Source organism: Heptranchias perlo, chromosome 36, assembly GCF_035084215.1.
Source record: "Heptranchias perlo isolate sHepPer1 chromosome 36, sHepPer1.hap1, whole genome shotgun sequence".
NCBI lineage: Eukaryota > Metazoa > Chordata > Chondrichthyes > Hexanchiformes > Hexanchidae > Heptranchias > Heptranchias perlo.
The window spans coordinates 23031229-23056048 of NC_090360.1; the positions used below are offsets into that span (position 1 = coordinate 23031229).

A 24820-nucleotide genomic window follows, 5' to 3' on the forward strand; every position below is an offset into this window, starting at 1 on the left:
GAAAATGATGGTATGTCTGTGAGGTGTTTTTGTTTGATTTTGTTGGATAACATTTCAATAAACTTTGCTTGCAGATGAGTCAATGTCTAAGGTAACTGGAATGGCCCACACACCTCCACATATCCCAGATACTTTTGGTCCACCAATGACAGATTCCATACTGAGAAAATTTCTTGAAGGTGGGTCTTGTTTTTTGCCTCGGTTCTCCCTCCCTTTTCCCCGACATTCCCCTGAAGGTACTCACTCACACTGGGTACAGTTTGACTTGACAATGGCAGCCTCCAGCCAAATGGCTCCTCTTCTTCTGTGAGCCCAGACAATGAGTGAAGGTTTCACAGTCTAGGATTGGATAGTGATGAGGATTGGGAACTCTGCCTGATTTCTCTCCTCCCTAGCCCAGGAGCGCTGAATCTAATTGCAGTGGTCCTGCTGTTATCCTGGCTGAGATCAGCTAACTCAGTCTATCCTGAGGATCACACCAGGGACCTTTCACAAGGTCCCACATGGCAGACTGGTCAAAAAAGTAAAAGCCCATGGGATCCAAGGGAAAGTGGCTAGTTGGATCCAAAATTGGCTCAGTGGCAGGAAGCAAAGGGTAATGGATGACGGGTATTTTTGCGACTGGAAGGCTGTTTCCAGTGGGGTTCCGCAAGGCTCAGTACTGGGTCCCTTGCTTTTTGTGATATATATTAATGATTTGGTCTTGAATGTGGGGGGCTTGATCAAGAAGTTTGCAGATGACCCAAAAATTGGCCGTGTGGTTGATAATGAGGAGGAAAGCTGTAGACTGCAGGAGGATATCAATGGACTGGTCAGGTGGGCAGAAAAGTGGCAAATGGAATTCAATCCAGAGAAGTGTGAGGTAATGCATTTGGGGAGGGCAAACAAGGCAAGGGAATACACAATAAATGGGAGGATACTGAGAGGTGTAGAGGAACAAAGGGACCTTGGAGTGCATGTCCACAGGTCCCTGAAGGTAGCAGGACAGGTAGATAAGGTGGTTAAAAAGGCAAACGTGATACTTTCCTTTATTAGCCGAGGCATAGAATATAAGAACAGGGAGGTTATGCTCGAACTGTATAAAACATTGGTTAGGCCACAGCTTGAGTACTGCGTACAGTTCTGGTCACCACATTACAGGAAAGATATAATTGCACTAGAGAGGGTACAGAGGAGATTTATGAGGATGTTGCCAAGGCCGGAGAATTTTAGTTATGAGAAAAGATTGGATCGGCTGGGGTTGTTTTCTTTGGAACAAAGAAGGCTGAGGGGAGATTTAATTGAGGTGTATAAAATTACGACGAGACTAGATAGAGTGGATAGGGAGGACTTATTTCCCTTAGCAGAGGGGTCAATGACCAGGGGGCATAGATTTAAAGTAACTGGTAGAAGGATTAGAGGGGAGCTGAGGAGAAATCTTTTCACCCAGAGGGTGGTGGGGGTCTGGAACTCACTGCCTGAAAGGGTGGTAGAGGCAGAAACCCTCAACTCATTTAAAAAGCACTTGGATGTGCACTTGAAGAGCCGTAACCTACAGGGCTACGGACCAAGTGCTGGAAAGTGGGATTAAGCTGGATAGCTCTTTTTCGGCCGGCATGGACACGATGGGCCGAACGGCCTCCTTCTGTGCTGTAGCTTTCTGTGATTCCACGATTCTTAGTCTCAGAGGCTTAGAACCACACCACAATTTCCCACTAAACCCTTGGGGAGCTTGGCACCAGTTTCTTAAGCATTATTTAACTTGTGTTTGAACAATCGTTATTGCAGGGAATAAAGACCAAGATATGGAGCCTGATGCCCCTCATGGTGAGGTAGAGGAAGGTGTATACGATACTGTGATAGAAGAGGACTATCCTCAAGACATTGCGAGCAGACCTCCAGTTCCTATCCCTCGACCCCAAGTTGCTCCCAACGTTGATGACATGAAGCCCTACATTTCCAAAGGTGAGGAGGAAGCAGTTTTTGAAGTATAGGGTGATGGGATTACATAAGATTACAAGATACATACAGTTAAGGAAGGCCATTCGGCCCATCTTATTTCATCCATCCAGAACAACCCTACACCACCCATTACTGCATCTAGTTGTTTGTTAATAATTCCAGGCTTCCACCACCCACCACTTTGCCCGGAGTCCATTCCAAGTGTTGGTCACTCTCTGTGTGCAGGAGAATCTCCTGGCAGCAGTCCTAAAGTTACTTTTTATTGGTTTGAACCTGTGTCCTCTTGTCCTAATCCCACAGTTTAATTCACAGTTAATATTCTGGGTTAATTTTTTTGTATAACCGTATCAACCTTATAAACCTTTACAAGTTCACCTCTCAGTCATCTCCTTTCTAGGCTGAAAAGCCCAAGTCTCTCCACTCCTCCCTCATAGCTCAGACCCCTGACACTGGGGATCAGCCTCGTGGCTCTTCTCTGCACTGCCTCCACCGCTTGAATATCTTCCTTGTGTATTGGTGACCAGAACTGGACCCCGTACTCGAGGGGCAGTCTGACCTGAGCTCTGTATAGTTGATCATGACTTCTTCTGGCTTATATTCTATTGTTCAGGCAATGTAGCTTGACATCTAATAGGTTTTGTTGATTGCTGCTCTACATCGGTTGGACATGTTGAGCATTGAGTCTACCAAGACTCCCAGGTCTCTTTCAACCTCATCATTAGCTATTTCAACACCATTCATGGAGTCCACATGTTGGCCATTTTTCCCTCCCATGTGCAGTACCTGAAGACGTGTCTGCATTACATTTTACCTCCCATTGTTTGTCCCACTCACATATTTAGTTCAGCTCATTCTGTAATTCCTGGTCTGCCTCCCTCGATTACACTGCCCCTCCGAGTTTGGTATCATCTGCAATCTGACCAATTTGTATTGAGTTTCTGAATCCAAGTCATTTATCTAAATTGGAAACAACAGTGGTCCCAACACTGAGCCCTGGGGCACCCCACTCAGTCCTTCCCTCACCCCGATGTTTGGAAGTCCAAGTACATAGCGTCGTAGGGTTTCCCACACTCCACTTGGGTTGTCACTGCCTCAAAGAAAGGAGATTGGTCAGACGGGGCACCATAATTAAGCCTGAACCTGCCCTTACCTGAAATCTGCGCGCAGACACCTCTCCGCAGGGGTCACTAGATTGTGTTCAAGAGCAGAATCCTTGGTTTTCTTCTTGCTGCCTTGGCCGGGCGAGATCAGCTAACTATTAATGAGGATTATACCTGGTCAGTGTGGCTCAGTGGAACACCAGCTGAACCCAGAGAACCAAGTCCCACCATCTTTATAGAAAGTCAGACTTTATAGATTCTAACACAGTTGGGGAGTGCTGGAATCAAAACATGGACCGAGACCAGAACGGAAGAACATTAGGAACAGGAAAAGATCATTGGCCCCAAAAGGTCACCCCTTTTTATCCAATCCCATCCTACCTGCCCGCCTTTTCACCGTGTCCCAACCTGCTGGCAGAGCCGCCAAGATTGTTTTGATGAATCCCCCTAGCTGGGCTGCCGATGAGTTAGCTATCCGCCTTCCAGAGTTCATGCAAAATGATTGCTGTGTCACTCTAAACTGATCCAATCCAGTTCCCTTTATTAAGCTATTTTATTAATCATTTGGGTAAATAGTTTTGTAGAATTGTAGAATCTTACAGCACAGGAGGAGGCCATTCGGCCCATCGTGCCTGTGCTGGCTCTTTGAAAGAGCTATCCAATTAGTCCCACTCCCCTGATCTTTTCCCCATAGCCCTGCAATTTTTTCCCTTCAAGTATTTATCCAATTCCCTTTTGAAAATTGCTATTGAATCTGCTTCCACCACCCTTTCAGGCAGCGCATTCCAGATCAGAACAACTCGCTGCGTAAACAAAATTCTCCTCATCTCCCCCCCGAGTTCTTTAGCAAATTACCTTAAAACTGTGCCCTTTGATTACTGACCCTTCCGCCAGTGGAAACAATTTCTCCTTATTTACTTTTTAATGTTTCTACTTCGAAGAAACCGAATGGAAAATGTTGCGTCACGTCTCTGTGTGACAGCAGTCACTTGACAGAACAGCCAATTCCCCTTGTCGCTGTGAAGGGACTTTTAAATGTTGTCGAGTTGATTTATGAATGACAGTTTTATTTCAGTGAAATATCACACATCGCTGCAATTTCCTGTTTACAAAACCCTTTTGGCTTTCTTTGAACCGCACCAGGGCATGTAAGGTGGCCTCAAGAGTAAAAAAGACCAATGACCTTTGCCCAGATGGTACAGTACAGTAATATGGTAGGCAAGTCTATTTTAGCAGCGACTATTTTTAACTTAGTCTTTTTTATTTCACCACACTTCAAGTGCAGTTCGCATTTATGCTATAGAAACACTTGAGGGGTGAGGGGGGAGCCGGTATCGTGGAACCAGACAGCACAGAAGGAGGCTATTCGGCCCATCGTGCCTGTGCCGGCTCTTTTAAAGTGCTATCCAATTAGTCCCACTCCCCTGCTCTATTCCCCATAGCCCTGCAAATTTCTCCTTTCTAAGAATTTATCCAATTCTTTTTTGAAAGTTATTATTGAATCTGCTTCCACCGCCCTTTCAGGCAGCGCATTCCAGATCATAACAACTCACTGTGTAAAAAAAAATTCTCCTCATCTCACCCCCGGGTTCTTTTGCCAATTATCTTAAATCTGTGTCCTCTGGTTACCAACTCTCCTGCCAGTGGAAACAGATTCTCCTTATTTACTCTATCAAATTAGGGATGGGCAATAAATGCAATTAGGGATGGGCAATAAATGCTGGCCTTGCCAGCGACACCCACATCCCATGAACGAATATAAAAAAACTCTATCAAAATCCCACCTCGTGCTGACTAACATGAGCCCACAGCAAAGAGTTTTTATTATGAGCTCTCTTGAAGGCTCAGGGGGTCACTGCACCACATGGTAAGAACTGAGCCACACTGACCAGGTTTAACTCCCCGTCTGTGCTGTGCTGGCTGATCCCAGGTAGCAAGGATCTCAGCGCTCCTGGGTTAGGGAGGGAGGAAAAATCCATCAACTCCTGCTGGAAAGTGCGGATGTTGCTTAAGGACGGAATTATACAGAATGTACAGCACAGAAACAGGCCATTCAGCCCAACAGGTCTATGCCGGTGTTTATACTCCACACGAGCCTGCGCCCAACCCTCTTCATCTCACCCTATCAACATATCCTTCTATTCCTTTCTCCCTCATGTGCTCATCTAGCTCCCCCTTAAAGGCATCTATGCTATTTGCCTCAAACATTCCATGTGCTGGCAAGTTCCACATTCTAACCACTCTTTTTGTTTGGGTTTGGCAATGGTACCCACATGGTCAAATAGCTGGCTGACACTCAAGATGAGGCCTGGCAGCCCCTGCATCACTATCATGGCTCTCATGCAGCTCATTTAAGAGCATGAGGTGACCATTGAGAAGAATGTTAATGTTTAAATTTCTATTTGCTTCAGTGTTCTGCAATAAAGAGGAGAAGAGAGCAGAGAACATTTACATCACCGCGTTGCAATCTGCCGCAGTTGGACACTCTGGCCCAGGTATTTAACCAGTAATTCCTCCCAACTCACGTAGCTGGATGGGGTTTTTTATTTAACTGAGAAGCCTCGATGAAGAGCAAAGGCTGGACAGAGTAGAAGGGCCGGTGAGATAAAGCAAGAGTAGTGACACCAACTGTGAGTTTAAAACCTTTAAATTGTAGGAGGAACGTAAAAGTGGAGGAGGTGAGGAGCTCCGAAAGCTCGAGCGACAATGGGAGGAGTCTTGAGGGACAGTTTTAGCTCCCAGCAGGAGTAGGGTTGCCAATATTCCAGGGTTGCCCTGGAGTCTCCAGGAATTACAGATTAATCTCCAGGCCACTGCTACGAGGGAGAAAAATCATAGGGACGTTATCATAGTGATTTTTTTCAATTTCTTTGAACATTTATTAGTTATAAAAATATTAGTAACAGGATGAAAAGTGGGACTGACAGTCAGCATCGCCCAATTGGGTGATCAAGAGCCTGTTTGCTTTCCAATCGCTGCAAGGTTGGTCGTGTCGGGCGACCAATGGCGGGGTGGTTGGAGGCCGGAGGTCGTGTGACGAAACTGCCAGGAATATGTCCAACCAGAGTTGCCGACGCTCAGTGGAAGTGGGCAGCGACCCCGGGCTGGACTCTTCGTCACAGGCCCGACAGATTTGAACTCTCGGGCCTCATTTGATCGTTTGCCGGTCAGCTGTTCACCTGTTTCAGGCGGAAAGAGGCAGCTGGGGGGGGAGACGGAGATCAGGTGGCCTGGAGGCTGGTCCTCGGCACTAAGGTGTGTCCAGGGGGAGGGGGGGCAGAACCCGAGGCAGCAAAGGCCAGGACTTTCCTTGAGGGGCCCAGAAGATCCCCCTCCTGCTCCCCCTGGCCCCACTGAGGACAGGTTTTTTTTAACTTCTCGACAGCTTACCTGGCGGAGTGACCTCAGGAAGTTGAGGGGAGGGTAGCCCCCCACTCAGGAGGGGGTTAAAATGCCGTCAGGATCCCATGCACGTCATGGGAACAACTTGCACTTATTAATGAGGGTCCCACCCGGAATCCTCCACCACCAAAACCAGCCCCGCTAAAGTGGGGAACCAGTGGGAAATGGAGCCGTTCCATTTTAACTGCTCCCCAGCTCCTTTCCCATCAATCAGGGAGAGTTAAACTTCCCCCTTTGATTTCAACACGGGATGTGCAGCAGAAAGAGATCCTGAAACTCTGCAGGTTCCCACCAACCTCCGGCTGGTCATCCCAGCAAACTGGAGGAGCTTCAGGATCACTGTGCTTCGGATGGTTCATTTACAACTCAGCAGTTAACAGGAGCGGCAACGCTCTGCTGTAGCAATGACCATCGTAGAGTTTGGTAAAATAGAGACGAGTTTGAGACAAAGAGAGAGAGAGGAGAGCCGCAGGCTGGAGGGGAGATCAGATAACGTACAACAGAAATGCTTCCTGCACACTTCAACTCAAGGTTCTCTTCCAGCGCCTCCCCCACGATCAAAGCGGCTGCTGTCCAGAGCTCCGTCGAGTGACTACGACCCGTTTGCAGGGATGAAGACCCCTGGGCAGCGGCAGCTCATCACGTTGCAGGAACAAGTGAAGTTAGGAATGATCGACGTGGATGAAGCCCTTCTGCAGTTCAAGGAGTGGCAACTCAACCAGAAACGCAGATCGGACTCATTCCGGTACCAGCAGGTATTTCACATGCCAGTGGAACACGATATCAGGACCTTCCCCGGCAACGCAATGACCTAGGGATTTGTTTTCAATGTTGGGGTCAGGGCTGAGGGGCAAATTCCTCCTTCGCTTTCATTTTCTGGAAGCACAATGACCATAAATCGCCTGCATAAGAACAGAAGGAAGGATTTACTGGAGAATAGCCATTCGGCCCATCCTTACCCAGCCTGTGTACAATCCACTCCATCCTAGACCCTGAGGAACAGTTGTGTAAAGTTTCTCCCTCTGGTCCAAAAATGAAGGGAGTAAAACTCCCGAATATTCGTTGAAACGTACATCCCGCATTATTTATCTTTCTTCACTTGGTTTCCATGGTATTTTCACCACTTCCAGCAGCCCAAAGGCAAGCAAGTAGCTACACTGGAAAACCGAGAAGCTGTTCTGTTGCAGTAATGATATTATATACTGTGTCATCAAATTTATCTTTCACATGACTGTGATCCCTAATTAGCCAACAAAGTTAAGAACATAAGAAATAGGTGCAGAAGTCGGCCATACTCGAGCCTGCTCCACCATTCAATAAGATCATGGCTGATCTTCAACCTCAACTCCACTTTCCCGCTCGATCCCCATATCCCTTAACTCCCTTAGAGTTCAAAAATCTATCGACCTCAGCCATGAATATACTCAACAACTGAGAATCCACAGCCCTCTGGGTAGAGAATTCCAAAGATTCACACCTCTCATTGAAGAAATTCCTCCTCATCTTAGTCCTAAATCGACCACCCCTTATCCTGAGACTATGCCCCCTAGTTCTAGACTCTCCTGCCAGGGGAAACAGCCTCTCCGCAACTACCCTGGCAAGCCCTCTAAGAATGTTATACATTTCAATGCGATCACCTCTCATTCTTCTAAACTCCATATATATAGGCCCATTCTATTCAACCTCTCCTCATAGGACAACCCTCTCATCCCAGGAATCAATCTAGTGAACCTTTGTTGCACTCCCTCTAAGGCAAGTATATCTTTCCTTAGGTAAGGAGGCCAAAACTGTACACAGTGCTCCAGGTGAGGTCTCACCAATGCCCTGTACAATTGTAGCAAGACTTCCTTACTCTTGTACTCCAACTCCCTTGCACTAAAGGCCAACATGCCATTTTCCTTCCTAATTGCTTGCTGTACCTGCACGTTAACTTTCTGTGTTTCGTGTACAAGGACACCCAAATCTCTCTGAACACGAACATTTAATAGTTTCTCACCATTTAAAAATATTCTGTTTTTCTATTCTTCCTACCAAAGTGAATAACCTCACATTTCCCCACATTATACTCCATCTGCCACATTCTTGCCCACTCACTTAACCTGTCTATATCCCTTTGCAGACTCTTCGTCCTCCTCACAGATTACTTTCCCATTTCGCTTTGTATTGTCAGCAAACCTGGATACATTACACTCGGTCCCTTCATCTAAGTCATTAATATAGATTGTAAATAGCTGAGGCCCAAGCACTGATCCTTGCGGCACCCCACCAGTTACACCCTGCCAACCTGAAAATGACCCGTTTATTCCTACTCTCTGTTTTCTGTCCGTTAACCAATCCTCTATTCATGCTAATATATTACACCCAACCCCCTGAGCCCTTATCTTGTGTAACAACCTTTTGTGTGGCACTTTATCGAATGACTTTTGAAAATCCAAATATACGACATCCACTGGTTCCCCTTTATCTACCCTGCTAGTTGCATCCTCAAAAAACTCTAATGGATTTGTCAAACATTAATTCCCTTTCATAAAACTCTGCCTAATCATATTATGATTTTCTAAGTGTCTGTTCCCACTTCCTTAATAACGGACTCCAGCATTTTCCCGCCGACTGATGTCAGGCTAACTGGCCTATAGTTCCCGGTTTTCTCTTTCCCTCCTTTCTTGAATAACGGGGTTACATTTACTACCTTCCAATCCACAGGGACCGTTCTAGAATCTAGAGAATTTTGGAAGATCACAACCAATCATCCACTATCTCTGCAGCCACCTCTTTTAGAACCCTCGGGTGTAGGCCATCAGGTCGAGGGGATTTGTCGGCTTTTAGTCCGATTAATTTCTCAAGTACTTTTTCTTTACTGATATTAATTACTTTAAGTTCCTCACTCTCATTAGCCCCTTGGTTCCCCACTATTTCTGGTATGCTTTTTGTGTCTTCTACTGTGAAGACAGATACAAAATATTTGTTTAACATCTCTGCCATTCCCTTATTCCCCATTATAATTTCTCCTGTCGAAGCCTCTAAGGGACCCACATTTACTTTTGCTACTCTCTTCCTTTTTACATACTTGTAGAAGATCTTACAATCTGTTTTTATGTTTCTTACTAGTTTACTCTCATATTCTATTTTCTCCCTTTTATCAATAGTTTGGTCATCATTTGCTGGTTTCTAAAACTCTCCCAATCCTCAGGCTTACTACTTTTCTTGGCAACATTATAGGCCTCTTCTTTTAATCTAATATTATCCTCAACTTCTTTAGTTAGCCACTGGTGGATCAGTTTTCCCATGGAGTTTTTATTTCTCAATGGAATGTATATTTGTTGAGAATATTTAAATATTTCTTTAAATGCACGCCACTGCTTATCTACCGTCATGCCCTTTAATCTAATTTTCCAATCTACCTTAGCCAACTCACGCTTCATACCTCTCGTGTCATCTGCAAACTTTGAAATTATACCCTGTATACCCAAATCCAGGTCATTAATATATATCAAAAAGAGCAGTGGTCCTAATACTGACCCCTGGGGAACACCATTGTATACTTCCCTCCAGTCTGAAAAACAACCGTTCACCACTACTCTCTGCTTTCTGTCCCTTTGCTAATTTTGTATCCACGCTGCCACTGATGCTTTAATGTCGTGGGTTTTAATTTTGTTAAGTCTATTATGTGAACTTTATCAAATGCCTTTTGAAAGTCCATATACACAACATCAACCGCATTACCCTCACCAATGCTCCCCTCAATACTGCCACCCCCATCCTTTCTTTCCTTCCCTATCTTTCCTGAATTCCTTGTAGCCTGGAATATTAAATCCTCCCCTCGTTTGAGCCATGTCTCTGTTATTGCCGCTATATCGTAGACCATGTGGCGACTTGAGCCTGCAGCTCATCAACCTTATTTACCACGCTACGTGCATTTACGCACATGTACTCCAATCTCATCTTAGACTGCCTTGCATTTGCGCCCTGTCTGATCCCTCCTATTTCTGAACTATTCTTTACTCTAGTGTTACTTGTCCCTCCCAGTCCTCTGTGCACCTTTTTTCTCCTCTCCAATGTTTCATTGTGGTGCCCATCCCCCTGCCAAATTAGTTTAAACCCTTCCCCACAGCACGAGTTAACCTCCCTGCAAGGACATCAGTCCCAGCTCTGTTGATGTGCAACCCGTCCATCTTGAACAGATCCCTCCTGCCCCAGAACTGGTCGCAATGCCCCAGGAATCTGAAGCCCTCCCTCCTGCACCATTTCTCCAGCCTCTCATTAACCTGTCTTATCCTACTATTCCTGTACTCACTAGCGCGTTGCACTGGGAGTAATCCAGAGTTTACGACCTTTGAGGATCCTGCATTTTTAACTTCCTCCATAGCTCCTGAAACTCTGACTTCAGGATCTCAAAACTGCGTTTTAACTTCCTCCAAGTCTTCTATGTCCCCAATAAATCCTAAACAAGGAAGGTGGTTGTGGTTGTTGAGGCCATTTATCTCAGCCCCAGGACGTCGTTGTAGGAGTTCCAGACAACCTGGTGTAACACTAAAACCAAATCCTCCAGTGTTCTCACTCTTATAAATGGTTTTGATAGAGTAAATAAGGAGAAACTGTTTCCACTGGCAAGAAGTTCGGTAACCAGAGGACACAGATTTAAGGTAATTGGCAAAAGAACCAGAGGGGAGATGAGGAGAATTTTTTTTACGCAGTGTGTTATGATGATCTGGAATGCTCTGCCTGACAGGGCGGTGGAAGCAGATTGTATAGTAACTTTCAAAAGGGAATTGGATAAATATTTGAAAAGGAGAAATTTGCAGGGCTATGGGGAAAGAGCAAGGGAATTGATTACAAGGGAGTTGGAGTACAAGAGTATGGAAGTCTTACTACAATTGTACAGTGCTTTGGTGAGCCCTCATCTGGAGTACTGTGTACAGTTTTGGTCTCCTTACCTAAGTAAGGATATACTTGCCTTAGAGGCGGTGCAACGAAGGTTCACAAGATTGATTCCTGGGATGACACTAAGAATATCCCAACACTGGACAAACAGGGGACTCTCGGGGGGGGAGGAGCTAAATACGATTAAAATCACTCAAGAGATGGTACTCAGTAAAATAATGGGACTCAAGGCGGATAAATCCCCTGGACCTGATGGCTTCCATCCTAGGGTCTTGAGGGAAGTGGCAGTAGGGATTGTGGATGCTTTGGTGATAGTTTTCCAAAATTCCCTGGACTCAGGAGAGGTCCCGGCAGATTGGAAAACTGCTAATGTAACACCGTTATTTAAAAAGGGTAGTAGGCAGAAGGCTGGAAATTATAGGCCAGTTAGCTTAACATCTGTGGTGGGTAAAATTTTGGAGTCTATTATTAAGGAGACAGTAACGGAACATTTAGATAAGCATAATTTAATAGGACAAAGTCAGCATGGCTTTATGAAGGGGAAGTCATGTCTGACAAATTTGCTTGAGTTCTTCGAGGATATAACGTATAGGGTGGATAAAGGGGAACCAGTGGACGTAGTGTATTTAGACTTCCAGAAGGCATTCGACAAGGTGCCACATAAAAGATTATTACTTAAGATAAAAAATCACGGGATTGGGGGTAATATTCTGGCATGGGTGGAGGATTGGTTATCAAACAGGAAGCAGAGAGTTGGGATAAATGGTTCATTTTCGGACTGGCAACCAGTAACCAGTGGTGTTCCACAGGGGTCGGTGCTGGGTCCCCAACTCTTTACAATCTATATTAACGATTTGGAGGAGGGGACCGAGTGCAACATATCAAAATTTGCAGATGATACAAAGATGGGAGGGAAAGTAGAGAGTGAGGAGGACATAAAAAACCTGCAAGGGGATATAGACAGGCTGGGTGAGTGGGCGGAGATTTGGCAGATGCAATATAATATTGGAAAATGTGAGGTTATGCACTTTGGCAGGAAAAATCAGAGAGCAAGTTATTTTCTTAATGGCGAGAGACTGGAAAGTACTGCAGTACAAAGGGATCTGGGGGTCCTAGTGCAAGAAAATCAAAAAGTTGGTATGCAGGTGCATCAGGTGATCAAGAAAGCCAACGGAATGTTGGCTTTTATTGCTAGGGGGATAGAATATAAAAACAAGGAGGTATTGCTGCAGTTATATAAGGTATTGGTGAGACCGCACCTGGAATACTGCATACAGTTTTGGTCTCCATACTTAAGAAAAGACATACTTGCTCTCGAGGCAGTACAAAGAAGGTTCACTCGGTTAATCCCGGGGATGAGGGGGCGGACATATGAGGAGAGGTTGAGTAGATTGGGACTCTACTCATTGGAGTTCAGAAGAATGAGAGGCGATCTTATTGAAACATATAAGATTGTGAAGGGTCTTGATCGGGTGGATGCAGTAAGGATGTTCCCAAAGATGGGTGAAACTAGAACTAGGGGGCATAATCTTAGAATAAGGGGCTGCTCTTTCAAAACTGAGATGAGGAGAAACTTCTTCACTCAGAGGGTGGTAGGTCTGTGGAATTTGCTACCCCAGGAAGCTGTGGAAGCTACATCATTAGATAAATTTAAAACAGAAATAGACAGTTTCCTAGAAGTAAAGGGAATTAGGGGTTATGGGGAGCGGGCAGGAAATTGGACATGAAGCTGAGTTCGGATCGGTCAATGCCCTGTGGGTGGCGGAGAGGGCCCAGGGGCTATGTGGCCGGGTCCTGCTCCGACTTCTTGTGTTCTTTAGATTTGTGGTTGGGATCAGATCAGCCATGATCTTATTGAATGGCGGAGCAGGCTCGAGGGGCCGATTGGCCTACTCCTGCTCCAATTTCTTATGTTCTTATGTTCTTATGAGAGGGTTGTCCTATGAGAAGAGATTGAGTAGAATGGGCCGATACTCTCTGGAGTTTAGAATAATGAGAGGTGATCTCATTGAAACATATAAGATTCTGAGGGGGCTTGACAGGGTAAATGCTGAGAGGTTGTTTCCTCTAGCTGGAGAATCTAGAACTAGGGGGCATAGTCTCAGGATAAAGGGTTGGACATTTAAAACTGAGATGAGGAGGAATTTCTTCACTCAGAGGGTTGTGAATCTTTGTAATTCTCTACCCCAGAGGGCTGTGGATGCTGAATCATTGAGTATATTCAAGGCTGAGATCAATAGATATTTGGACTCTAGGATAATGAAAGGATATGGGGATCGGGCAGGAAAGTGGAGTTGAGGTCAAAGATCAGCCATGATCTGATTGAATGGCGGAGCAGGCTCGAGGGACCGAATGGCCTACTCCTGCTCCTAGTTCTTATGTTCTTATGTTCTTAGAATGGCCACTTGGACAGGTTATTGACACTTGTGGAACCTGTACCCCAGTACGAATAAGGAAGGGAAAATCGGAAAAGGAAGAAAAAGAGAATATGAAATATCAAATAATGAAATATGGGCCCAGGACTGAAAAAACACCAGAAAGTCCTTTAGAAGTTTTACCAGACTAGTATAACATGTTATTTATGATAATATTCCCGCTGCGTGGAATGCAGTCTCCACAAATGGTAAATGACGAAGGAGGAAGCCTCCGAAAGCTTGTGAATTTAAAATAAAATTGCTGGACTATAACTTGGTGTTGTAAAATTGTTTACAATTGTCAACCCCAGTCCATCACCGGCATCTCCACATCATGTCCACAAAATTACACAAACATACAAGACCCGTAAACTCTTACATTTGTTTATCGCTTGTTACACTCAGTAGGATCACACAGAGTAGCAGATGGACAGCCAGAAATCTAACTCCACCTTTACTTGTTAGGAAAACCTGAAGAAGCTGCGGGAGAGTATCACACGGAGACAGAACATCAAAGGAAAGTCTGGTAAACATCAAGGTGAGCTCCAGTCGCGGCCTTCATTCGCAACCCGGCAGCGAAAGTCAGGCCCAAATCCAATAGGGTGTTTCTCTCTACTGCCCACCCCCTACTCCCCACCCAATCTTACAGAGGGTGAAAGCACAGCATGGGTGGGGCACTCAACCATGTCAAGGGCCTCGGTTCCATCCCTCAACTACATTGAGATACCTGAGCTCAGCCAGGGCAGTGAGCTAGAATGGAAGTCCAACATGGAAAGGAGGAGACAAATCAACCAGGGTTTCAGTATTGTGACTAGTTCGGGAAAGATTCAAGGCCACGGAGAAGGTGCAGAAGAGGTTCACTGCGATGATCCCAGGGTGAGAGGTTCTTGTTATGAGGAGAGAGCAGAGAAACTGGGACACTTCTTATTAGAATAAAGACGGTTAAGAGCAGTTCTGATAGAGACTTTCAAAATTATGAGAAGTTTTGAAAAAGTAAATCAGGAAAACTATTTCCATTGGTCAGTGAGTTAGTATCTAGAGAGCATAAATTTAAGGTCATCACCAAGAGAACGATGGGAGAGGTCAGGAGAGAGGTCAGGACAGAGGTCAGGAGAGAGGTGAGGAGAAATGTTATTACATAGAGGGTCTTTAGGATATTGATTGCCTGACCAAAAACAGTGATGGAAGCAGAATCCATAATATAATTCAAGAGGGTAGTGGATAAATATTTAAAAAATATAAGGGTCTGGGGAAAGGGCAGGGAATTGGGATTAAATGGATGGTTCTTTCAGAGAGCCGGCACAGGTCCGATGGGCTGAATGGTGTCAAATTCTACAATTCTATGACTGATAGTTTTTTTTTATTCCATCTGTTACCAGTGACATTAGAGATTGATTAGTGACTATATTTAATAATTTGAGAGAAATACTTTATATAGTAGCTTATCATATCTCAGAAATGTCTCAAAGTGCTTCACCTATAATGAGTTACACCAGTGACTGGTGCTGTGTAGAGAAACACAGCAGCCATTTTACACACAGCAAGATCCAACAAACAGTAATGAGACGAATGACCAGTTAACCTGTTTTTGGTGATATTGGTTGAGGGAAGAATGTTGGCCCAGGACATTGGGAAAAGTCCCTGCTCTCCACCAGAACAGGCAGACAGAGCCTTGGTTTAACATCCCATTCAGAGAGCGGCACCTCCAGCAATGTAGCACTCCCTCAGTACGGCTAGCTTAGTTTATATATTCAAATCCTGGAGTGAAACTTAAACCTTCTGACTCCGAGATGAGAGTGTGACCAACTGATCTGAAATACCCAGTTTTATGTGTTATAAGCAGAACTTTTAATTAAATTAAGAGATCTCCTTTGGTGCTGCTCACAGTGAGTCGGCAGGGAGGGACAGATATGGTCACTGAAAGAATTTACAAGGAGGATGGTAAACAACAGGACCAGATAAGGGGATACGATTTTTGGTTTGCATTATATAATCAGATACTGACTGATCACTTGTGGCATTGCTCGGAGGAGGGGTGATAACGGGATACCCCAGCCTGACATGGCAGAGAGAGGTCAACGGTCAGATGAAAGGAACAGCCTGTAAGTCAATAAAGGGGAAAAAATTCCACATGCCGGTGATCACAAGCACAGCTGTGAGGGCTACAGATCATACAGGACAAGACAAGTAGGAATTCTGGGAACAGAGCAGAGGGGGAGAGCAAGGCTGTTGAGGAATGGAAGGCCTGTAAAGGAGAGAGTGACCTGTGGTGGGACAGGTACTGGGGGAAGTTCAATATTTTATAGAATTCTTGAATGCTGTGTGTGTTATGTTCTAAGTATAATGTGTAGGAAGCTAAGAAGCACTTGAATAAATTTCATGATTATTTGAGCTATTCAGAAAAGTGTGACAAATGTTTTTGTGCCGTGCAGACATTTAAAGTGTGACCTGTTGTACGCAGGACTTTTAATTAAACTAAGAGATCTCCTTTGGTGCTGCTCATGGTGAGTCAGCGGGCAGTGGGGCAGGGAGGGGCAGGTATGGTCGCTGAAAGAATTTATTAAGAGGTTTGTAAACAACATACCCAGATATGGTGATACGATTTTTGATTGAGTCCTGAAAAATTAATAAATAATTTTCCTTATCCACTGCAGGTAGGCAAATACATTATCTTGTTCCCTTTGCATGCAACAGTTGCATAAATGAATGAGTGGATGTGTCAGAGGAAAGAGGAGGCACTTAATATTTTTCATCACAAACAATTGACCTTCCAAACGGGCACTGTGAGCTGTGTATCTGGAGTTCTTTTATTATCTATTTCTACACAGACTCGTCAATCTCTGTCTCACATTAGAGACGAGAGTTAAAGAGCCTCTTTTAAGTGGTTTCACTGAGACCAGTCCATCACTACCAGCTACAATATTGAATGTCCAGATTAGTCAGAAATTTTCTCAGGAAACAAAACAGAACTAATCTAAACTCTACATTTTCCTGACCCGTTTTATATATAATCTAAAGCCCAGGAACCTGGTTGCAGCTCTCTTAGTTTCAAGTGGCACTTTATTTCCAAACACAGCTTTAAACATTTAATATTTTGCCTTGTTGTTCCTTTTATGCTTCCCTATGGTTAGAGGTCAAGGGGCAGGTTTATCTGTTCCTGCACATGGACGCAGTGAATCAGGCGGGAAGGATCGTATTCCCATAAGGGAATCTTACCGATTTTCCATCCATTTAAAAACGTCTCTAATTCTGAATGGTTAGCAGCACACATCTATTTATATGAGTAATCACAGCACATTATGCACAGACAGCTTTATGTTTGGAACTGTAGAACGTGAAGAGTTAGCCGAATACCATATGTACTTGATTTTTTAAAACACTTTATCCATGAGCAATGCCACGGAGTATCACCGGTATATATTAAATGTATTAAAATATAACTGTTGCAATTGCTGCTCAGAGATGGAGATCACACTTCCTACTCGACCACATGACATTATAGAGGGCGCAGAATGTGGAGTATATGAAGATAATCCCAGATTCATCCCGCCTTGTCCACTCCGAGAAGGGATACAGCGAGGGATGTGGAGTACGGGAAGCACATCTAGCACAGCAAGTATGTCCACAATCGTGTTGTAGCCGTACGACAGAACCTAGGACATTCTATCACCTTTAGCCATCCTCCAAAGGAGAGTTAAATTCTTCACATTAAAGGAGAGCGGGTTAGCACTCCTAGAATCATAGAATGATACAGAACAGAATGAGGCCATTCGGCCCATTGTGCCTGTGTAAGAGCTATTCAATTGGTCCCACTCCCCTGCTCTTCCCCCATAGCCCTGCAAGTCCTTTTCGAGTATATAGCCAATTCTCCTGCTTACAGAGAAAGAAACTTGCAGATTGAAGCATCATTTTATCTGCTTGCACTTTAAACGTTGGAGATGAAAACCACGGGAGAATAGAAGAGCAGAAGGTTGAGGTTTAACAGAGTTTGAAACTTGTCGGAGGCTTTGACTCTCAGGAATGTCCTCAAAAGAGAGGTGCAAACTAGCCAAGGCCAAGAAGCAGTGGAGAAATCTTGCTGTGGCTTAATTTAACATAGGAACATAGCACTTACTAGATAAAAAAAAGACCAAGTTCCATCTAGATCGCCTCCTACCACCCTGGTAGTTTGATGATCCATTTTACTTCAGAAAATATGTTGATTTCAATTTTTGCCTCTCCCACTGATCAGGGTTGACAAAAAATACAATCTGTAATAAATCTTTCTTTCCATGAGATTATTTTATTCAGGAGCCTAATGTACTAACAGCGATGTGATAGAGAGGGGTGAAGCTACATAAATTCTGCAGCCAATGCTGACATTTTTTCCATCTTCATTTTTTAAAAATTTGTTCATGGGATGTGGGCATCGCTGGCGAGGCCGGCATTTATTGCCCATCCCTAACTGCCCTTGAGAAGGTGGTGGTGAGCCGTATTCTTGAACCGCTGCAGTCCGTGTGGTGAAGGTTCTCCCACAATGCTGTTAGGAAGGGAGTTCCAGGATTTTGACCCAGCGACGATGAAGGAACGGCGATATATTTCCAAGTCGGGATGGTGTGTGACTTGGAGGGGAATGTGCAGGTGGTGTTGTTCCCATGTGCCTGCTGCTCTTGTCCTTCTAGGTGGTAGAGGTCGTGGGTTTGGGAGGTGCTGTGGAAGAAGCCTTGGCGAGTTGCTGCAGTGCATCCTGTGGATGGTACACACTGCAGCCACGGTGCGCCGGTGGTGAAGGGAGTGAATGTTTAGGGTGGTGGATGGGGTGCCAGCGGGCTGCTTTGTCCTGGATGGTGTCGAGCTTCTTAAGTGTTGTTAATTAATATTAAAACACAATTTGCAATTACTGGCCGTTGACCCAACCCATTGTTCATTACTTGAGCGGTTTTGACAGAGTTGGCGTTTGAGGTATTAATAGCTTCCATTATCTAACCCTGCTTTCATAAAATGGCTCCATTTCTAAATCGAACTTTCTTCTGTTCTCTCTACTCAGGCAGTCTTAGCAGCCGGTCAAGCACTCGAAGCATTTTGAGTTTAAGCAGCGGCGTAGAAGGTGATAATGAGGTAAATGTCACTCGAACCATAGACCGTCTGTGAGGATCAAACACAAGGACAGCAATCCCCAGAATGGCCATCTCCTGATTTCAATAATACCAGTTGGCTGTTGTCATGTAGCATTCCAAACCAGGAGAGAAAAAAATTATAACAACAATTATTTAATAGATCGAACTTGCATTTATATAGCACCTTTCACGACCTCAGGACATCCCAACCAGTCTGCAACCAGTCTGGTTCAGCCAGAGACAGCAGTCGGGAAGGGGATGGAATTGGTAGCAAGGGTTTGAAGTTTGTGGCGGGGTCAAAGATCTCAATGTTTAGCTGGAGGAAATTGTGGCTCATTCAAGACTGACTATCGGACAAGCTGTCTGACAACACAAAGGCAGTGAAAGGGTCAAGTGTGGTCCTGGAGAGGTACATTTGTACAAGTGGAATCTGACCCCTTGTCATCAGATGATGTCTCCAAGGGGTCAGATTGTAGATAAGGAAGAGGGGAGCAAGGAACGGTCCTTGGTGGATTCCTGAGGTAATGGTGTGAAGGCAGGAGGAGATGCCATTGCTGGAGATTCTCTGGTTACGATTGGATAGGTAAGAGTGGAATTCATTAAGGGCAGTCCCGCCCAGCTGGACAATAGAGGAGAGGCGTTGGAGGGGGATGGTGTGATCAACCATGTGAAAGGCTGCAGACAGGTCGAGAAGGATGAGGAGGGATAGTGCACCATGGTCATAGTCACATAGGATGTCATTTGTGACTTTGATAAGGGCCATTTCAGTGCTGTGGCCGGGGCACTCTGACTCTAGGGGAATCAAGGGATATGGGGATCAGGCGGGAAAATGGAGTTGAGGTCAAAGATCAGCCATGATTTTATTGAATGGCAGAACAGGCTCGAGGGGCCAAATGGCCTACTCCTGCTCCTATTTCTTATGTTCTTAGAATGGCCACTTGGACAGGTCTTTAACACTTGTGGAACCTGTACCCCAGTACGAATCAGGAAAGGAAAATTGAAAAAGGAAGAAAAAAAGAATATGAAATATCAAATGATGAAATAAGGGCCCAGGACTGAAAAAGGACCAGAAAGTCCTTTAAAACGTAGGTAATGACAGCAGTTTTGAAAGGGAGGGAACCACTTACAATATTACCTAGTATGGAGGGCAGGAAAATCAGTAGGAATTAGTAGGAATGGGGTCAAGGGAGCAGGAGCTGAGTGTTATGGATAAAATGAGTTCAGAGAGGGCATGGGAGGAGATGTGAAAAACTGGAGAAAGATGTACATTCAGGGCTAGGGCAGGGGAGAGCCTGTGGGAGGTTTGGCTCGGTGGGCTGGGGGGAAGGGAGGGAAGCGGCAGAGGCAGCTGAACGGATGGTCTCAACTTTAGTGACAAAGAAGATCATGAGCTCCTCGCACGTGGAATGCTGGCCTTTATATCTAGAGGACTAGAGTACAAGGGGGCTGAAGTTATGCTGCAGCTATACAAAACCCTGGTTAGACCGCACCTGGAGTACTGTGAGCAGTTCTGGGCACCACACTTTCGGAAGGACATATTGGCCTTGGAGGGTGTGCAGCGTAGGTTTACTAGAATGATACCTGGACTTCAAGGGTTAAGTTACGAGGAGAGATTACACAAATTGGGGTTGTATTCTCTAGAGTTTCGAAGGTTAAGGGGTGATCTGATCGAAATTTATAAGATATTAAGGGGAACAGATAGGGTGGATAGAGAGAAACTATTTCCGCTGGTTGGGGATTCTAGGAGTAGGGGGCACAGTCGAAAAATTAGAGCCAGACCTTTCAGGAGCGAGATTAGAAAACATTTCTACACACAAAGGGTTGTAGAAGTTTGGAATTCTCTTCCGCAAACGGCAATTGATACTAGCTCAATTGCTAAATTTAAATCTGAGATAGATAGCTTTTTGGCAACGAAAGGTATTAAGGGATATGGGCCAAAGGTGGGTATATGGAGTTAGATCACAGATCAGCCATGATCTTATCAAATGGCGGAGCAGGCACGAGGGGCTGAATGGCCTACTCCTGTTCCTATGTTCCTACGTGTTGTTGGAGGTGAGGGTGGAGGGGGCAGGGAAGAGGGGTTTACGGAGACGGATGGTGTTGGAGGAAAGAAGCTGAGGGTTACCTTTGCTCTCCAGGACGATTCTGGAGTATTGGATGGTTTTGGCAGAGGGCCCGATACTGCTGATGTGACAAAGATGGCTGAACTACTTGTGTTCAAGTCTGTGGCCCTTGGACTTTGCCAGTACATTCAGGAGATGAATTTGAGTGTTTAACGAAACGTGCAGAGAGACAGAGAGAGACATAGAGAGGCTGACAGAGAGGGAAAGAGAGAGAGAGAGAGGCCAACTATTAAACAAATTGTTTCACCTACCTGTTTAAAGTGGCTTTGACATGGGGAGGACAGGCTGAATGTAGGCTGGGTTGTGCTGTAGTCCTGGTGTGAAAGGGCTGCTTCCCTGCTCCCAGAACTCACCAGGGGCGCATATCGTGAAGCTGCACCCTCCCAACCCACCATTATCTGTCCGTTCATTTTACTGGGTGGAAATTGGGCTAGATGAAGTAGGGTGGGAGGAGGCTTGTGTGAGCATAAACACCAGCACGGACCTGTTGGGCCGAATGGCCTGTTTCTATGTTGTAAATTCTATGTAAATCACGCGGGGTGGGAGTGTGCAATTTTGCGGGAGCGCAGAAACAGAGAGGTAGGATTGCCCCGGGGGTTTTCCTGATGTAACTCCAGGAACCCCGGAGAAACGACTGTTTCCGCCATGTGTCCAGGGTTTCTGCCAAACCTCCGCCGAAGTTACACCGGGAGATCGCAGAAATCCTACGTCAGAGTTAGTATAAAAATGTACACAGAATAATATCAATGACAAAAAACTCTGTACTTTACCTATTTTCTCTGCAAACGCTGAATTTGTTTTTCTCTTTTGCTGTTTTCACCCATTTAAGGACAACGAGTCGCCAGACTGCGGGGCCATGAGCACCAGTCTCAACCGAAACCGAGCACCCAGTTTACCTCCTCCTCGAGTTCCACCTCGCCAACCAGCCAGGTATCTACTGGTGACCTTTAACCACACTGTGAAAGTCAGTCACTGCCGTGAACAATCCTGTTCCCTAAACTCCCATTCTTTCACATTCGATTGAAGTCCAGTGTTCACCAGGTCATCTAATCATGATCATCATCCATTGCCTCGTTGGCGCTCCTGTGATTTTCCTCCGTGCCTCTTTACGACAGGGACCGGAACCCTGTTGTGTTTGGGACTGTCCACGGTCGCTCTCTCATCGACGTGCTGTGCACTGTGGCTGGGTCACAGTTTGCATTGTGGATGCTGTTGGTTAATCCAAAGATTAGCTCATCCGCCTTTTGACGGTATTTCCTCCATCGAGGGTCCCGCTCCCCTCCTCCGGGGGCTCATCTTCCTGAATACATTGGCGCTTTCTGGATTTGGCCAGGTTACTTAATTATAGGGATATACCAGGGTTGCCAACTCTGGTTGGAGGCATTCCTGGAGGTTTGATCATGTGATGTTCTGACCACATGATATTTGACTCTATGAAGTCTAATCATGTGACAATGTGATCGTGAGCCCCATTCCCCGGTCTTCATCTCTCTCCGAGCCCCCATTCCCTGGTCTCCATCTCTCCCCGAGCTCCCATTCCCCAGTCTCCATCTCTCCCCGAGCTCCCATTCCCCAGTCTCCATCTCTCCCCAAGCTCCCATTCCCCAGTCTCCGACTCTCTCCGAGCTCCCATTCCCCAGTCTCCGACTCTCTCCAAGCTCCCATTCCCCAGTCTCCATCTCTCTCTGAGCTCCCATTCCCCAGTTTCCATCTCTCTCCAAGCTCCCATTCCCCAGTCTCCATCTCTCCCCGAGCTCCCATTCCCCAGTCTCCATCTCTCCCCGAGCTCCCATTCCCCAGTCTCCATCTCTCCCCGAGCTCCCATTCCCCAGTCTCCATCTCTCTCCAAGCTCCCATTCCCCAGTCTCCATCTCTCCCCGAGCTCCCATTCCCCAGTCTCCATCTCTCCCCGAGCTCCCATTCCCCGGTTTCCATCTCTCTCCGAGCTCCCATTCCCCAGTCTCCATCTCTCTCCGAGCTCCCATTCCCCAGTCTCCATCTCTCTCCGAGCTCTCATTCCCCAGTCTCCATCTCTCTCCGAGCTCCCATTCCCCAGTCTCCATCTTTTCCCGATTGCCGACTCCCGAGACCCCCAATTTCCTAGTTCCCCCCTGATTGCCGATTCCTGAAGCCCCCTGATTCCTGAAGCCCCCTGATTCCCGAGACCCCAAATTCCTGAGGCCCCAAGAATCCCAAGCATCCCAAGCCCCCCTGGTTCCCGAGACCCTCCCAGATTCCTGAGGCCCCCCCGACTCACGACACCCTAGTATTCCCAACACCAGCCGGTCCGGGCTTTCTGTGACGGTGGGGGTTACCTCACCAGGCGGGAAATTACACCACACAGTGGAGCCCAATGCAACAGGCACCTGAATGAAATAAGGGGAGGGGGAGTGCATCGCGGAGATCATTCACCCTGAACAGGGACGGACGGCAACGCCAACCGCCTACGCAAACTGGCAATACAACAAACGTTCCTCCTGAGTTGCCAGCAGCAGCACTCGGGAGAGGAACCACCAATATCGGGAGGGTTGGAAACCCTAGGGATATACAGGGATACAATGAGATATAACGGGATATGCAGGTATATACAGGGACATGTAGGGGGATATAATAGGATATACAGGGGTGTATGGAATATTGGAATATTGGACTTGGTGCAGTTAATGGAGCTTTCTTTAACCGCTAATGTGACGTCACATCAACACTAACGGAGGAAATCTGCCCTTTGTTTTGCAGGACACCGAACCAGACCCCAGCAAAGGTTTATTCTGCTCCTCCAGTGCCACCAAGGGGCCGATAGTCACATTTCAGGCACCGTGGGATCTGCTTTTAGTTTAATAATTAACCATTTAACGGAACTTCTTCTCACTTGGAGACAAGAGACACGGTTGAATTCCAAGTGTAGACCTGTGCAGCTTCTTGTGCTAAATATCTGCTGCATTTTTCTTTTGATGGTACAACCGTGAGGCATTCCTGAGAATGAGTCCGCGGATCTATTTATTTGAAGGTTATGTTGGAAATGGTGAGAAATGTCCAATTACCAATTCCAAAATGCCAGCTAAAAGTGCGAACGTCACAGGGATGGTAGTGGCTGAAATCCATGTGACCCCCTGAGCTCGCCCAACAATCAAATGGACGACCTATGAATAATTGATCCTGTGAGGTGTAGGGGCCACAGTTGTGGGAATTTTAAAAAAATACACTTCACATTGTTTACAAATCCTGTTAACCGTTTATTATCAGTTTAAATAACAGATGATGTTTATCTGAATAATTTTGTGCAGTAAGATGCGAGATTTCTTTCTGCCTTTGTTTAAAGTTCAGACCTGGAGGAGTAATTCCTCAATCCAGTACATCGAATTACACAGAATGTACAGCACAGAAACAGGCCATTCAGCCCAACTGGTCCATGCTGGTATTTACGCTCCACACGAGCCTCCTCCCACTCCTCTTTATCTCGCCCTATCAGCATTTCCCTAGCTGAAGATTGCCCCTGTGTTTAATTCCTTCGCCCCTCTCAGCTTTTGCCTGACTCTACATGGACCATTTAATGAATGCATGCTACCGCCAGGGAGTGGGGGAGCTCGGGGTGGGAGCCGGGACAGAGAGTGGGGGAGCCCGGGACAGAGAGTGGGGGAGCCCGGGACAGAGAGTGGGGGAGCTCGGGACAGAGAGTGGGGGAGCTCGGGACAGAGAGTGGGGGAGCCCGGGACAGAGAGTGGGGAAGCTCGGGACAGAGAGTGGGGGAGCTCGGGACAGAGAGTGGGGGAGCTCGGGACAGAGAGTGGGGGAGCCCGGGACAGAGAGTGGGGGAGCTCGGGACACAGAGTGGGGGAGCTCGGGACAGAGAGTGGGGGAGCCCG

General features: G+C 46.0%; 1 protein-coding gene across 1 annotated transcript in view; it reads left to right on the forward strand.

Annotated features, from left to right (window-relative positions):
* pik3ap1 (phosphoinositide-3-kinase adaptor protein 1) overlaps positions 1 to 24541 on the forward strand; it is a 126607-nt gene extending 102066 nt beyond the window's left edge. Inside the window, exons 9-17 of the mRNA XM_067972759.1 lie at positions 75 to 179; positions 1768 to 1944; positions 5453 to 5536; positions 6987 to 7198; positions 14204 to 14276; positions 17199 to 17354; positions 18765 to 18835; positions 21787 to 21887; positions 23694 to 24541. Coding sequence (XP_067828860.1) covers positions 75 to 179; positions 1768 to 1944; positions 5453 to 5536; positions 6987 to 7198; positions 14204 to 14276; positions 17199 to 17354; positions 18765 to 18835; positions 21787 to 21887; positions 23694 to 23757 — 1043 coding nt within the window. The 3' untranslated portion in view covers positions 23758 to 24541. The remainder of the gene's footprint in view (positions 1 to 74; positions 180 to 1767; positions 1945 to 5452; positions 5537 to 6986; positions 7199 to 14203; positions 14277 to 17198; positions 17355 to 18764; positions 18836 to 21786; positions 21888 to 23693) is intronic.
* Positions 24542 to 24820: the final 279 nt, after the last annotated feature.